The following is a 13,852-nucleotide window of genomic DNA, read 5'->3' on the forward strand; positions in this document are numbered from 1 at the left end:
TGCAGGAGCGCAGACCACAGCGGGTTTAACATCCAGTCCAGAGACTGGGTTGCATGGCTACTTTTGCACGGCTGTGGCTCGTGTCTTTCGTCTTCCGTTACAGAAGATTAAAACAAATGATGGTGACGAAGACTTAAAAAATTTAATAAAAATATTCATGTCTCGGTCCGTCCCGGGTCTCCCGGCCGGGTCGCACCCCGCGCCTATCCGGACTGCGCTTTCCAATCGCGCGCGGGGCGCCCCGCGTGTCCGCGCTGGGGAATGTGGAGGCGCCGGGGTCGGGGGTCAGGGGTCAAGGGCCGGGCGCTCTGTTTTGGTTCCAGGGTTCGCGTCTCCGTCTCTCACCACCTCCTCCTCCAGCTCCACCTCATCGTCTTCGCTTCCCATCATCGGCGACTTCTTTTGTTTTGGCTCCGAGTCGGGGAAGCGGAAAGGGGGAGCGAGGGGAGGCAGCGGCCGAGGCGGCTGCTGCTGCTGCTGCCGCCGCCGTCTCGACGGTCGGTGCGCCCAGCGGGGCCGGGCCTAGGCCAGACGGACTCGCGGAGGCCCCGGGGCCTCCTCCCCCCCCTCCCCCCTCGGGCCTCCCTCGCGTCTCTCAGCGTCCCCCTTCCCCTCGCTTCGTCGTCTCCCGCCCGCTGTTCTGGCACCAAGTCTGGACGCGTCTTCTCTGGCCGCTGTGAGCTCGCGTAGGCCGCGACAGTTCTTCCCTAGCAGTGTCCCTTCCTCGCCTTGCCGCTCTCTTCTCTCACCGCCGCGTGTGTGTTGTTTGTATGTTGAACCTCTTTCGCACCGTACGTAGCCAACCGTGCTAATCGGGGGTGCGGGGGGGGGAATACGACAAACTAAATACACGAAGCAGCTGTAAGCCGCGTGACAACAATTGTGTCACGAGATGGAAGACCCCGGCCCGTCCCTCGGCCGTGCGTAGCACCCCCCCCCCCCGCCCGCTCCACTGGGCTCCTCTCCACGTCGCTACAGCGGCGTCCTTCTCTCGTCGTCCTTCTCTCGTCGCCCTTCTCTCGTCGTCCTTCTCTCGTCGCCCTGCGACGCCTGGGCAGTTCCAGGTCGTGGGGATCCCGCGTCTCCCTCCTAGTCCCAGCATCTCCTGCTCTGCTGTTCATCTCTCCTCGTCGTGTCTTCAGCTACAATGTTCTCGTCATGGCCGTATAGAATTTGACTTGTGACTGTGCGCGTCTCACGGCCCTGTCAGTGTGTGTTCATTTTAACCCTTCTATCGCGGCGTCTTCTGCCAGACTCCCCTCAGTAGAAATGTGTGTCCTCAAGTGATGAGACCACGTTTCCCCGGTCATGTCATCATCTCCCGCCACGTCTCGTGTTGGGATGTGTTCTCGTCGTGGGTCATGGAGGAGCTGCCACTGCTGTCGCTGGCTCTGCCTGTTCTCATATTCAACTCTTCTCCTGTCAACACGCATCTCTTAATCGGCTCTTGTGTGCTTCTCTCTAAACCCTTCTGTTACCAAAACACCGTCGATAACACGGCCTTAAACGAACATGTGACGTTTTTGTGGTGTTATTTAACCTTTCGCACCGCTGCCAACACGTTATCACCAACTCAGTTGAATGTTGTCGTTACCTCGTGTCTCACGATCACGTCTTCACCTACCAGAGTGACTTCCGAAGACATCGTGTTGTTGGTGTCGTAACATTTTTAAAGTCGGTTGTGATGGAGCCAACATTTACTGCCACCCTTAAACAGTGTAGGGAGTTATAGCCCGAATGGTGATTTGTCAAACCCGAGGAAATAATATGACACAATTTATATCCCGTTGTCAATCAACTGCTGGATGAAGGCCTTCCTATTGCCACGCTGGTTTTGAGTATTGACAGTATTCACCACGTTGGTCAGTGCAGGTTGGTGAAGGGATGGCTCAGCACAGGTTCAGATATCATTTGCCACTGATGTTAACCGTGACCAGGAACCGAATACAGATCGCTGGGTTTATAGAGCGGTGTGCTAACCACTGCACCGCCAGTGTACCAAACCAGTCTGTAAGGAGAAGACGATGCTGTACTTGAATAACAACCAACAACCGTGCTGTAGTGACGTGACGCAGCGAGTGCGCGGTGTGATTCACGTGCGCTGTTTGTATTCCCCAGCTCTCCACAGGAGGACACCATGGGCAATCAGCTGGCAGGGATCGCACCGTCTCAGATCCTCTCTGTCGACAGCTACTTCACCGACATCACCGAGTATGAGTACGACAGGAACCTGGGCAGCACGAGGTTCTTTAAGGTGATGGCCACGGCCGCTGCCAGACCGCTCGCACGTCCGCTGCTTGAGAACGTCTCTCTCCGATGCGTTTTCAGGTCATACCCGCCGCGCGTTATTCTGTGCACTGTCTGAAGTATCGCCCCACTTGCTGGGAGCTTCTTCAGGAACGGAACCGAGCATCTCACTTGCTCGTTTGTGTAGCGCAATACTGTTGACGGGGAGAGTGATGCTGGTCCACCTCCAATAACTGCTCGGTGTGCGCATTCTTCTGTGTTTCCCAGTTGTGTCTGTCCAACATATTTTCAGTTTAATTAACCTGTTGTACGTGACTTTTGTTGTGCACGTATATGCCTTGAGACCCACTTTCCAGCCTCCTTTATTTACTTCTAACATTTCCCATGGTTCATTCTCTTTGGATGTCATGATGACTATGTTAACAGCAAAATCTGAGATGGTTACTTTTTTGTTATTCCATAAATATTAATGCCATTTATGTCTTGTAAGTTGATGCACACTGATCAAAAACGTAATTAACGTGCCGTGGCAGGTGGCGCGCGCACGGCACAGGGAGGGCCTGGCGGTCGTGAAGGTCTTCGCCATCCACGACCCGTCGCTGCCGCTGCGCTCGTTCCAGAAGAGGGTGGAGGATCAGCGACAGCGGCTTGCCGTCGCCCCCAACTGCCTGCCCTTCCAGCGCACGGCGCTCACGGAGCGCGCCGGCCTGCTGTTCCGCCAGTATGTGCGCGACAACCTGTACGACCGCATCAGCACGAGGCCCTTCCTCAACGGCGTCGAGAAGAGGTGAGCAGTTGCGCTCTCTGCTGCCGCTGCGACGGCACGCGGCGCTCGCAGCTGGGAATGCGAGGATCGGAGAACGTACCAATCGAGGCGTAATGGCCTTTAAGAAACGTTATCAAAAGTTCTACTCTTGTGGAAATGGATGCCGTCACCAAGGAGCATTTAATTTTTTTACGGTCGTGTTAATATCATTAATGGACAGGATTTAGCCGCTGCTGGATGAAGGCATCTCCGAACTGTTGCCATCTCTCACAGTCCTACGATGTATCAATCCTCACCACCTGCACACGAGCTGATTTCATTGCTCCAACGAGCGTAGCCAACCGGGCTGATTGGAGGTACGTATAACTCGGTAACGGGCCCAGTTAAACCTCCGTCGCGCCGTGCCAGGTGGCTGGCGTTCCAACTGCTGTCGGCGCTGCAGCAGTCGTGCGAGGCCGGCGTGGCGCACGGCGACATCAAGACGGAGAACGTGATGGTGACGAGCTGGGGCTGGCTGCTGCTCACCGACCCAGCCGCCTTCAAGCCCGTCTACCTGCCCGAGGACAACCCCGCCGACTTCAACTACTTCTTCGACACGTCGCGCCGGCGCACCTGCTACCTGGCGCCCGAGCGCTTCGTGGACGGCGGCGCGTCAGGCGCGATGTCGGAGCTGGCCGGCGGCGAGAACGCCAACACGCCGCTGGTGGACCTCGCCGGCAACAACCAGCGCCAGCTCGGCGAGCTCACGCACGCCATGGACGTGTTCTCTGCGGGTGAGCGAGGCCGCTGACCGTGCTGCACGGCAGCTCGTGGTGTCCCATCGCTGTGCCGTGTTTGTGTGCGTGTTGTTCGTCACGAGGCGACGCAAGGTACACTTACGGCCCGTTCATTGAATTCACCCATGTAGGAACCAGTCTCACTGCCGGTTTCTGCGTTGTAAACGTGGACCAACACCACCACCGCCTTGCCTCCATGCACACGCACAGCAGCATCGGCCTGTAATCAGCACGCCCGTCAAAGCTCACTCAACACGTGGCAACGATGGTAGCAATAATACAGACACGTAGTATACTAAATAGATCCGCAGTCTTTTCTGAATCCACTCCATGCCTCACCACGCTCGTCAGAGCGGGTCCATGAAGGCAGGGACCATAGACGTGGCAGCATAGTACAGCAGTGGATTTAGCGATACTGATAGTTTCACTGATTTAATACTTTCGAGGCCAAACGCATGCTGGAAAGCGATACAGAATCCACGGTGATTTTTTGTCCTTATTAAAAAGGCGGCGGCGGTGTTGAAGACGCACCGTTTGTTGCACGGGATTGGCAGGCTGTGTGATCGCGGAGCTCTTCATGGAGGGGATTCCTCCATTCGACCTCTCCCAGCTGCTGGCGTACCGGAAAGGCGACTTCAACCCCCAGACGGTGCTGCGCAAGATCGAGGACGATGACATACGGCAGCTGGTTCGTAGCCTTGTTCACGATGACGTCATCCTCATTATGCAGCACTGTCAAGACGAGGGTTGGTGGATTGCACAACTGTTGTGAAACTTCATTCCCCTGGGTGTCGAGGTGCCACGCCATGGCTTGTCAGGAGAGTGGGGTATAGCAAAATGCAGACTAATGTCATCTGTTCCTTCTCTTTGGGATACAGTATCATCCCCTCGCACATGTAGGTTTTCTCCAGGTGCTCTGGTTTCCTCCCACATGTATAAATACTCGTTCTTGGCAGAAAACGTCTTAATTTATAGATGACTACAGAGCTTGGGCAATTGTTAGTGCCGATTCATTGCCAGGCTGCTGCCTTGCAGCTTGTCTGTGGTCCTGCAGCGACTGTGAGGTGCAATTTGCACGAAGGACGATGACGCTATGTCAAACTAAACATTAATATTATCACACAGTAGGCATTGGGTAAAATCAACGTTGCCTCAAGAAGAAACTTTTAATCAGTGCACACGTCCTGCTGTGATTAGCACGGATCCAAAACACGGACACTAAAGGAAATGGAACGAAAACTGAAATGTTCACAAATAATCGCGGCGGTGCTTGCTGGGAATTTTACTGAGAGCCAGAAAGAGGACTGCGTGGATGAGAGCACGAATACAAGTTGTAGGTGGGCTTGGGCAGGAAACGTCGCTCCAATTGATGATTGCCTCCAGCCAAGAATAACGAAGGAGCGGCAGCCAAAGGAGAGGAACACGGCCGAGAGGATGAGGTCCAAGGAGATGGAGCAACGAGAGTAACCTACTGTGCCGGTCCTGCATGTAATGTTACATCCTCGGACTGTGAGAGATGCCAACGGCTTGAAGTCTTCATCCAGCAGTGGATAGATCATGGCTGATGATAATGATGAGAAACAGGGCCTTGATTTTCTCGCAGTGCTTGCCACAGTTTACTGATGTTCAACGGAAGCTATAAATCTCTCCCCCGCTCAAACAAACGACGTTCGTTTCAGTTGTAAATATAGTCTCCGTGACGGAAGTTTGATCAAAAAAGTTTCTGCGAGCAGTCCGTGCCAGCACTGTTAATGATAAAGATCTCTTTGTTTTAACCCGTGCCCTCATTAAGCCGTGTGCTAGTGATGTATGCAATACAAGTCTGCCAAACAAACTTGGTTCAAAGACGGTGATATTTAATAACCTGTACCAAGGAAGCCTCGGATAATCTCGTTATGTTTGTAGCACGGCGATTGAGTGGGGTAGGCGGGTTACTCAGAGGTCAGAGTGCTGAGCTGGCACCGCGAGATCCTGCGTTCGGATCCGGGTGCTTGCGTCCAATTAAAACTGGATTCTCAAGTGTCATGAATCGATGGTTTCATCCTGGTCACCAGTGACTGCACACAAAAAAAATATCGTAGGAAATCTGCTTCGACATGTAATGTGGCTAACTTCTATCTCTAAGATTTACATTTTATATTTGACGCTATGTAACAAACATTACACTCAGTGGCAAGGGTAAAGGTGGTCAATGCTGCTCCTACTGTGTGGACCGGAGTTCAGTGGCCTCAGAGGTCGCACTGAAATCTGCTTCTGTGGGTTGTTCTGCAACACAAGGGTTGCACTTCTGTGCTGGAGATCCAAATCGATTCTTCGTTTTGTGACATGATGCTGATAGCGCGATCAGCTTGAAGTTTTAGGGAAAAGACCAAAAGAGAATTTTTGTGTACGGCAGGTGCTGCACATGCTGGACAGAGATCCAATGAAGCGCCACTCAGCCAAGGAGTACCTGAGCCTGCAGCGTGGCTGCGCCTTCCCCGACTACTTCTACTCCTACCTGTGGAAGTACCTGTCCCGCTTTGCCGGGCAGCCTGCCCTCACTGCCGACGAGAAGATACTGAAGGTGCGTGTGCTGGCTCCTCTAACTCCTGACCCCAGAGTGGGAGAAGCGCGCTGCAAATGCATACATCGGGTTTATGAATGCGAGCGATGTATAAACCGGTCATGGGCCCCCCCTTCACCAACCTGCATTGACCAGCATGGTGCAGTATGGTTAAACAACACCCACGGTCGAAAGGCACGGGAGACCATCACGTAGCAATGGATTAATGAAGAGCTGTATATTGCGTTGTTATAGATGTAAATGACAGTGTAATTGAAAGTTATTTACAATGTATTACGCACGCGCACCTGTGATATCCAACGCTAACGCTATGGGATAAACGTCAGACCTTGCGCCTCATAGTGGCTATGAAGGAAAGTAAGTGGGCTTGGGGCAGGACACGTCGCAAGCAGGAGCGATGGCCGGTTGGTGAAGCTAACAATGGAGTGTCAGCTAAAAGAGGGAACACATGTGAGAGGATGAACGCCGCAGAGATAGACGGATCGTTGTATGGCAACGGCTTGGGGAAACATTCATCCAGCAGTAGATAATGGGTGATGATGATGATTGATGATGATGACGGTGAACAGATTCAGGAGGACCTCCCAGAGATCCTGCTCGGCCTGGGCTGTGAGGAGAAGCGAGATGAGGAGAAGGAGGGTGCTGATTCAGGCCTTGTCATCATCGTCTCCCTTGTCACCTCGTGCCTGCAAAACCTCCGGTGAGTGGTGCCTTTCAATCAGGCGATTGAGATTGTATGTTACAGTAGGCGAGCGGTTTGCCAACCGTGTTGGTATGGGCGCCTGCTGATCACGACCACTGGTCCCTACGCCCATTACCCCATCCACAAAAACACAACTGAGAATTATTAAGGCCACAATACACAGATCACGGGTCCATGCCTCCAAGTTATCGCGGAGTTAGTAAGGCATTTGTTTCGCATTGTGTGTGAGTGTGTTTTGTCACCGCAACATCTTACTGACTTTCCTCAAACAATCAAACTTTCTCCTGCACGGGATCCATGCCGCAGCATGCGCCCCCACCCCCTGGAAGGCGTGGAGGGAGGAGCACGCCTCGCGGGTTGAGAACCGCTTGATTTAGATAGTGGCATTCCCACGTCACTCTTGCAATTGAGACTATGCTGGTCTCTCGAGTTCTCACCTGGTTCAACAAAAATAAACTTGGATTTGGCATTGAATGATTGATACCCTTACTTGGTAACTAAATGTCCTGCGAATCTTGCGAACGGCAAACCGAACCCAGGCATTGCCCGGCCAAGCTCGCGGCGCTGGAGCTGACGGGGCAGCTGGCGCGGCGGCTGAGCGCCGAGGTGATCCTTGACCGGCTGGTGCCGTACGTGCTGCACCTGGCGGGTGACACGGTGCCGCGGGTGCGCGCCCAGGCGCTGCGCACGCTCAACACGTGCCTGGCGCTCGTCCACTCGCTCCCGCGCAACGACGCCAACGTCTTCCCCGAATACATCCTGCCGGGCATCGCCCACCTGGCGCAGGACGACGCCACCGTGGTGCGGTTGGCGTACGCCGGTGCGTTAGTGCGCGCACGCGTGTGTTCGTCCGTCCAAGAGGTTGTCACTTTACGTAACGCCGTAGTAGGTTTTCGCAACCAATGTTATGACTCATAATTGATTTTTGTGTGGGGTCGTGTAATGATCTTGGCCAAATCTGGCCAAATAATTACTTTCAAGCAAAAAGTCGTAACCGATTGCTACATTTGGCAGTGATAATTGTTTTCTAACTTGCCGGTGTGAGCTGACAATAATAATAATAGTTGGTGCGTGAAACACTTGTACACTTGCCAATTAAATTATGTTGTCTGAGTTGGGTGGTGGAGGGTCGCACAGCAAACCTGTGGCCTAACACAACGGGGGCCGTGCGCGCGTCACGTGCAGAGAACATCGCCGTGCTCGCGGAGACGGCGCTGCGGTACCTGGAGATGGTGCAGTTGGGCCAGGCCGTGCAGAAGGAGGACATCGCCGCTGATGAGCCGGAAGACTTGCTGCACGTGCGTGGGAGCTACGACACAGGTGGGAGCGCGGCTGCACCAATGAAGGCAATTCGGCGCACTTGCGTTACCTGTGATTACACCGAGGGTCCGCTGGGTTACGGAGGCTAAGCATGCTCAAGCCTGGATAGTGCTTTTGGATAGTAGCCGTCATGCAGAAGCAGGTTGTCACAGAGCTACGGCGACCATGTGATGGGCAGCAACAGAGGGCAGTACAACAAAATCAATTGGTTTAACGCTGACATATTTGTGCTCTGTATCTTTACCAAACCGTGCTGACCAGTGTGGTGAAGTATGGTCAAATACTGCCGATGACCCACATGCTGTGGGGAGACCCTCATCCAGAAGTATGTTTCTGTTGATATTTGAAAGGCGTTCACTGTTCCGCCTGTACGCCAAAACAAATCATCACGCACAAAGATTTGACGCGGCGGTAGGAGGGGGTGAGATGGTGCCGAACGCGCTGCCTCGACGACCCGAGCCAGTCCCTCGGGGGTTAACCCGCCGGCGCCATGCTCGCCGTGCCCTACCAGAGCTGCAGGGCCTGCAGGAGATGGTGCAGCAGAAGGTGGTGACCCTGCTGAGCGACCCGGAGAACATCGTGAAGCAGACACTGCTGGAGAGCGGCATCACACGCCTCTGCGTCTTCTTCGGGCGCCAGAAGGCCAATGACGTGCTGCTCTCGCACATGATCACCTTCCTCAACGACAAGAATGACTGGCACCTCCGCGGCGCCTTCTTCGACAGCATCGTGGGTGAGCGCCGAGCCCTCCCGGCACCGAGCCCACGACACGCGCTCCTCGGCTAGTCTCTCGCCCCCGCGGCTCGCCTCGCCGGCTGTGCGTGGCACTGCAACCGCGAGGCCTGAAATGGGCCGTTTTGAGACGATACGTGTGCACGTATCGTGCACACGGACGGCCCTCAAGTCAAATCCCCTGCAGGATAAAGGCCCTCCCCATGTCACGTGGTCATGACCAGGGGTTGGCAACCTGTGGCTCCGGAGCCGCATGCGGCTCTTAAGGACTGCCTCCGTGACGTTTTTCATATACATCGAGGCTCTTCACATATTTGAGTTTTTTTTACCGAATAAAAAAAAAATGGTTCTTTATATTTTGGTTGCCAACCCCTGGTCATGACCCTAATGAGTTTCTTCTCAACAGCTGATTGAATATTGTATAAGCGATGGCTCCACATCCTACAGAGGAGAGCGATAAAGGTGTAATGAGCGAGATTGAGATTTGGTGGGAGACTTGTAGAGGCTGCGAGATCCCTCCATGCCTCTTCACGCACATTTACATTCTAGTTCCGACTTGTATGTATCTGGAACTTATTTCGCACCGCATGTAGCCAACTGTGCCAATCGGAAGTGCAGAGGTGCGGGGGAAGAACAAACCTCTGACTTCTACAGTGGTGATCTGTGTCGTGGCAGGGCGGTGGAACGTCCGTGTTATTTAAGCCGGCGCGTCTCTGCGAGCGGAGGGCACTGTCGTGTAGCCTAATGGTGGGCCTGCCTGCGTGCGTGCGTGCGTCAGGGGTTGCGGCGTACGTGGGCTGGCAGAGCTCATCCATTCTCAAGCCGCTGCTGCAGCAGGGTCTGAGTGACACGGAGGAGTTTGTGGTGTGCAAGGCGCTGCACGCCCTCACCGCCATGTGCCAGCTCGGCCTCCTCCAGAAACCCCACCTCTACGACTTCCTGGGCGACACAGGTAGAGAACGCCCTCTTGCACCACCCCTCCCACCCCACTTCGTCATCGCCATTGTCGTCAAAATCAAAGCGATTTCTGATTAAAATCTCCCCTTCACTGCCTTAAGCGTGTCTGATTAGGACCGATGGCGACGTACGGTGCGAAAACAAGTTAAACATACATCAGCTCTGGCGCTTTTGGTTCTATTTATAGGAAGCAGGCCACACTAATGGTGATTGACACCTTGTTTGCTGCAGGTGTTTCTCATTTTCAATCACCCGCTTTCCCTATTACAGGTGGACCCCCACCCCCCTCTATTGTATTCTCCCTTGCTACTTATTTGTGCCATGTTACATAAGCCATTGGTCGAAATTCCATGTTCCTATGGCAGGGGTGAGTCTCTTTTGAGGACAACTGCTGACTTTCCCACTGCGGGGTGGGGGCTTCCCCACCCCGTACTTGACATGCGGATTACTGGACCATACTTCACCATGCGGGTTGGTGAAGGGGGTGAACGTAGACACGGGAGCATATAAATACAGTACAACAATAGACTTTATTGCACCACCCTCTGCTGCCCGTAGGGTAGCCCCACAGCAGCCTGTTACACCTGCAGCGTACGGCGGCCGCCCTTGCAAGCGCCCCCAACATGGAGGGCGCTCTTCAAAAGCTTCCTCTGCGTTTGTGCACGGCACGCACCGTCGGGGTGTTTTGCCACCGCCAAACTGACGTGGTTGGCGATTAACATCCTGTTCACACGAGAACCTTGTACCGGCGCAGAAACGGTAATTGTGAGTGATTTGCAGCTGTCTCGCCACCCTCTCCACCCCCCCCCCCATAAACGTTTTGAAGTTCTCGCATTTTCCAAACCGCGCCTCACGCTTGGCTTGGGACCTTCTCCCTGCCCCCCCACCTCTCTCTACACCTCCTCCCCATGGCACTCGCTGCCCGAGTCTGACCGGCTCGCTAATCCGCAGCAGATGTGCTGATGGGAAGCAGATGTCTGGCCCCAGCTGTGGCGAGTGGGCCCCCCTATCGAGGAAGCTGGAGGAAGCTCGTTGTTTATTATCAGGGACCGGCCCTCGCATCGCACTGGACTTGCAATCCAGAGATTGCCGGTTCCGATTTGTTGCAGACGCTGGCGCGGCAGGTGAAGCGATGGTAAAAGTTTCCTGAATCCCTGCGCCTCCGTGCCCCCGGCAGTGTGAATGGGTGCACCGCACGCAGTGGATCTGCAGGTCGCTGGCAGCAGTGGTGTGAGCAAGAAGTTGCAGGGCTGCCTTCACCTTTATCTTGCTACACAGAGAGGGGGGCGGGGGGCGTTGGGGTGATGCAAGTTCTGGCGCTCCTGCCTAGAGGGTCGGACTGTCCCTTTTAAGGTGTCCGGCGAAGACAAGGAATGTTGTCCAGCTGCCTGTTTAATATCCATCACTTACGTTTTGTTTACGTGCCTGCCGCATTCTCTTAATAATAATAATCAGCATTGCAACCCGGCTGTGTTGGTCGTGTCTGTCATTATGTAAATGTTATGGCAAGGCGGTGGTGGTGGAGATGACAGTGATGATAAAATGAAGGAGCCGGCATTTATGGGGATATTTTTTTCCCACCTGGGTGTATGAAGAATGATTGATGTGAAGCATGTCTATCAATTGGAATTATGACAGTGAAAGTGATGATGTCGAAGATGATGATTATTTTGTTTACAATGATGGTGAAGATCATGCTTTTCATGATTACAAGTACCACGATTATTTTGTTAATGTTGATGACAATGATGACGACAGTCTTGTTTTTGATGATGACAACAACGATGACGACAATGACGATTTTCGCAACGAGGTTACCATTGACAACGATCACAACGGCGATGACGATGATGGCGACCGGCGGACGCCGTAGCCCCGTGTTGTAGGCCGTGTGGCTCTCGCATGCCTCCGCGTGCGCCTGTCTCCCCGCTGCCGCCACATTGTCGGTGCCCCGTCTCCCTGCACGCAGTTCCCTTCCTGTGCCACCCCAACCTGTGGATCCGCCACGGCGCCGTCGGGTTCATCTCCACCGTGGCCAAGCGGCTCAACGTGGCCGACGTCCACTGCAACCTCATGCACCTGCTGCGGGCCTACATCAGCCAGCCGACCATCCAGGTGCGTGATGCAGCCGTCGCCGGCCGACCGCAGCTCACGTTTCCGACGGGGCACGCCTGAGCGTTTCCGTTGAATTACGTGGCCTACCCAAAGAACCAGTTATGAATCGATGCATTAATGCATTGAAGCTTTAGTTGCTTAGCCATGTGAGGCCTTATAATGAACCTGCCAGAGTTACATGGTGCGGTGAAGAGCAGTGGAAAGCCGATTATGAGATGCCAGTGCAGGGTAGAAGGAGCAGAGGGAGACCCGATGTGAATGGAAGGATGCGTTTGAGAAAGATACTAGGACGACAGTGAACGTGACGAGAGAAGAGGTGCACATGGAGCAGCCCGCACTGGGCAGTAAGCGGACTTTTGGCTTCGAAGAATAATACTGCGCTGAGATCCTGGGTTCGAATTTTGCGTCGGACGTATAGCCGACGGAAGAATCCAGTTCACCCTAAGGTGAACGGGTGGACCAGAGGGTCACCGTTGAGGGTCTGGGTTGGAGTCCGGGTTTGAGCCGCCGCCTGTAATCAAATCGGGTCGCAGGCCCGAGCGCCTCCCCGCTGATGTGAGCACGCCGCTGCGTGTGCCGGCAACACCCAGGTGGAGGAGACCATCGTCCTGCTGAGCGTGCTGAAGGAGCCCCTGTCGCGCCCCATCTTCGACTACGTGCTGAAGTCGCGCGACATCCTCGGCCTCTTCGACCACCTGGAGGACCGGCAGCTCATCCGCAACCTGCGGCAGAGCATGGAGAAGCCTGACGACCCTGCCCTCGCCCAGCTCCTGCGCAAGCTCTTCTCTCAGGTGTCGGGAGTTGTTCGATCATCGTCTCTAGAGCGTTGTGTTGTGCGGCGGCGTCCGCAATGCGGGTTCACATGTCGTCTCCCGAATGCGACTGCGTTCCGATACGTTCACGTTCGTCGTTAGCGCGGGGCCGTGGAGTTTGGCACGGCCCTGGTGTTTGGTATGGCCGTGGTGTTTGGCACGGCCTGTGGGATGGTGTCCCGTACCACTTCCCACTGCCAAACTTGTGGTTTTTATTTCTTTATTGTGCTTATTCTGTTACGTTTGTTTTAACCTGTAATTTATGGGTGTGCCGTTTATATCTTTGCCTGTATTTAGTTGCTGTGTACATGTTAATTGTTATGACTATTATGACTGTTATGCTTACACGCCAATGCAACTATAATTAGTCGTGTTTTCAGGGCCGTCTGTGGGTGGAGTCTTTGTGTTCAATCTGTAGCTGGAGTGGGAGCTTAGTCGGGGTTAAATTAAAGTTTCGGGTCAGTGGGGCAGAAAAGGAACGAACGAGCCTTGCTGACCTTACCGATGATTGACTGATGGGGACCGGTTCTTAGCCTCTCTGTTAACTATACACCCTGGAGATCAGGAGCAAAGTGCTTAGCACGCTCTGCTACGAGCCTGGCGACCCGAGTTTATTGAATTACTTTCAAGGCCACGGCTGACATCACCGTCGAGTGATATCTGGGCACTCCCTTCACCGACCCCCATGACCCGCACGGTGTGGTGAAGCCGTTATCCAGCAGTGGATTATGGAAAGGGCTGTAAATGATACGCCTGGTAAAAAAACAGTTTCCCGCTTGCTGCAGCATAGCTTCACTCCGGCTCTGCGCTCTCTCATCCTCGCACCGCCCGTGAACCCCGAGTAAACGCGAGTAGAGCTCT

The 13,852-nt window shown here is 54.2% G+C and overlaps 1 protein-coding gene across 4 annotated transcripts in view; it reads left to right on the top strand.

Annotated features, from left to right (window-relative positions):
• The first annotated feature begins 285 nt into the window (after positions 1-285).
• Positions 286-13,852, top strand: part of PIK3R4 (phosphoinositide-3-kinase regulatory subunit 4) — a 29,523-nt gene continuing 15,956 nt past the window's right edge. For 2 of the 4 annotated variants that reach the window (XM_078601789.1, XM_078601792.1), the window contains exons 1-13: positions 286-497; positions 2,119-2,254; positions 2,781-3,034; positions 3,422-3,786; positions 4,344-4,477; positions 6,185-6,352; positions 6,922-7,052; positions 7,595-7,875; positions 8,241-8,375; positions 8,887-9,108; positions 9,886-10,059; positions 12,034-12,179; positions 12,770-12,970. In XM_078601789.1, coding sequence (XP_078457915.1) covers positions 2,138-2,254; positions 2,781-3,034; positions 3,422-3,786; positions 4,344-4,477; positions 6,185-6,352; positions 6,922-7,052; positions 7,595-7,875; positions 8,241-8,375; positions 8,887-9,108; positions 9,886-10,059; positions 12,034-12,179; positions 12,770-12,970 — 2,328 coding nt within the window. In that variant the 5' untranslated portion in view covers positions 286-497; positions 2,119-2,137. Of the gene's footprint in view, positions 502-631; positions 677-2,118; positions 2,255-2,780; positions 3,035-3,421; positions 3,787-4,343; positions 4,478-6,184; positions 6,353-6,921; positions 7,053-7,594; positions 7,876-8,240; positions 8,376-8,886; positions 9,109-9,885; positions 10,060-12,033; positions 12,180-12,769; positions 12,971-13,852 lie in introns of those variants that run through there. The other 2 variants (XM_078601791.1, XM_078601790.1) reach the window with 2 other exon arrangements.

The sequence above is a fragment of the Lampetra planeri genome, chromosome 17 (assembly GCF_965212315.1).
Source record: "Lampetra planeri chromosome 17, kcLamPlan1.2.h2, whole genome shotgun sequence".
NCBI classification, from domain to species: Eukaryota; Metazoa; Chordata; class Hyperoartia; order Petromyzontiformes; family Petromyzontidae; genus Lampetra; species Lampetra planeri.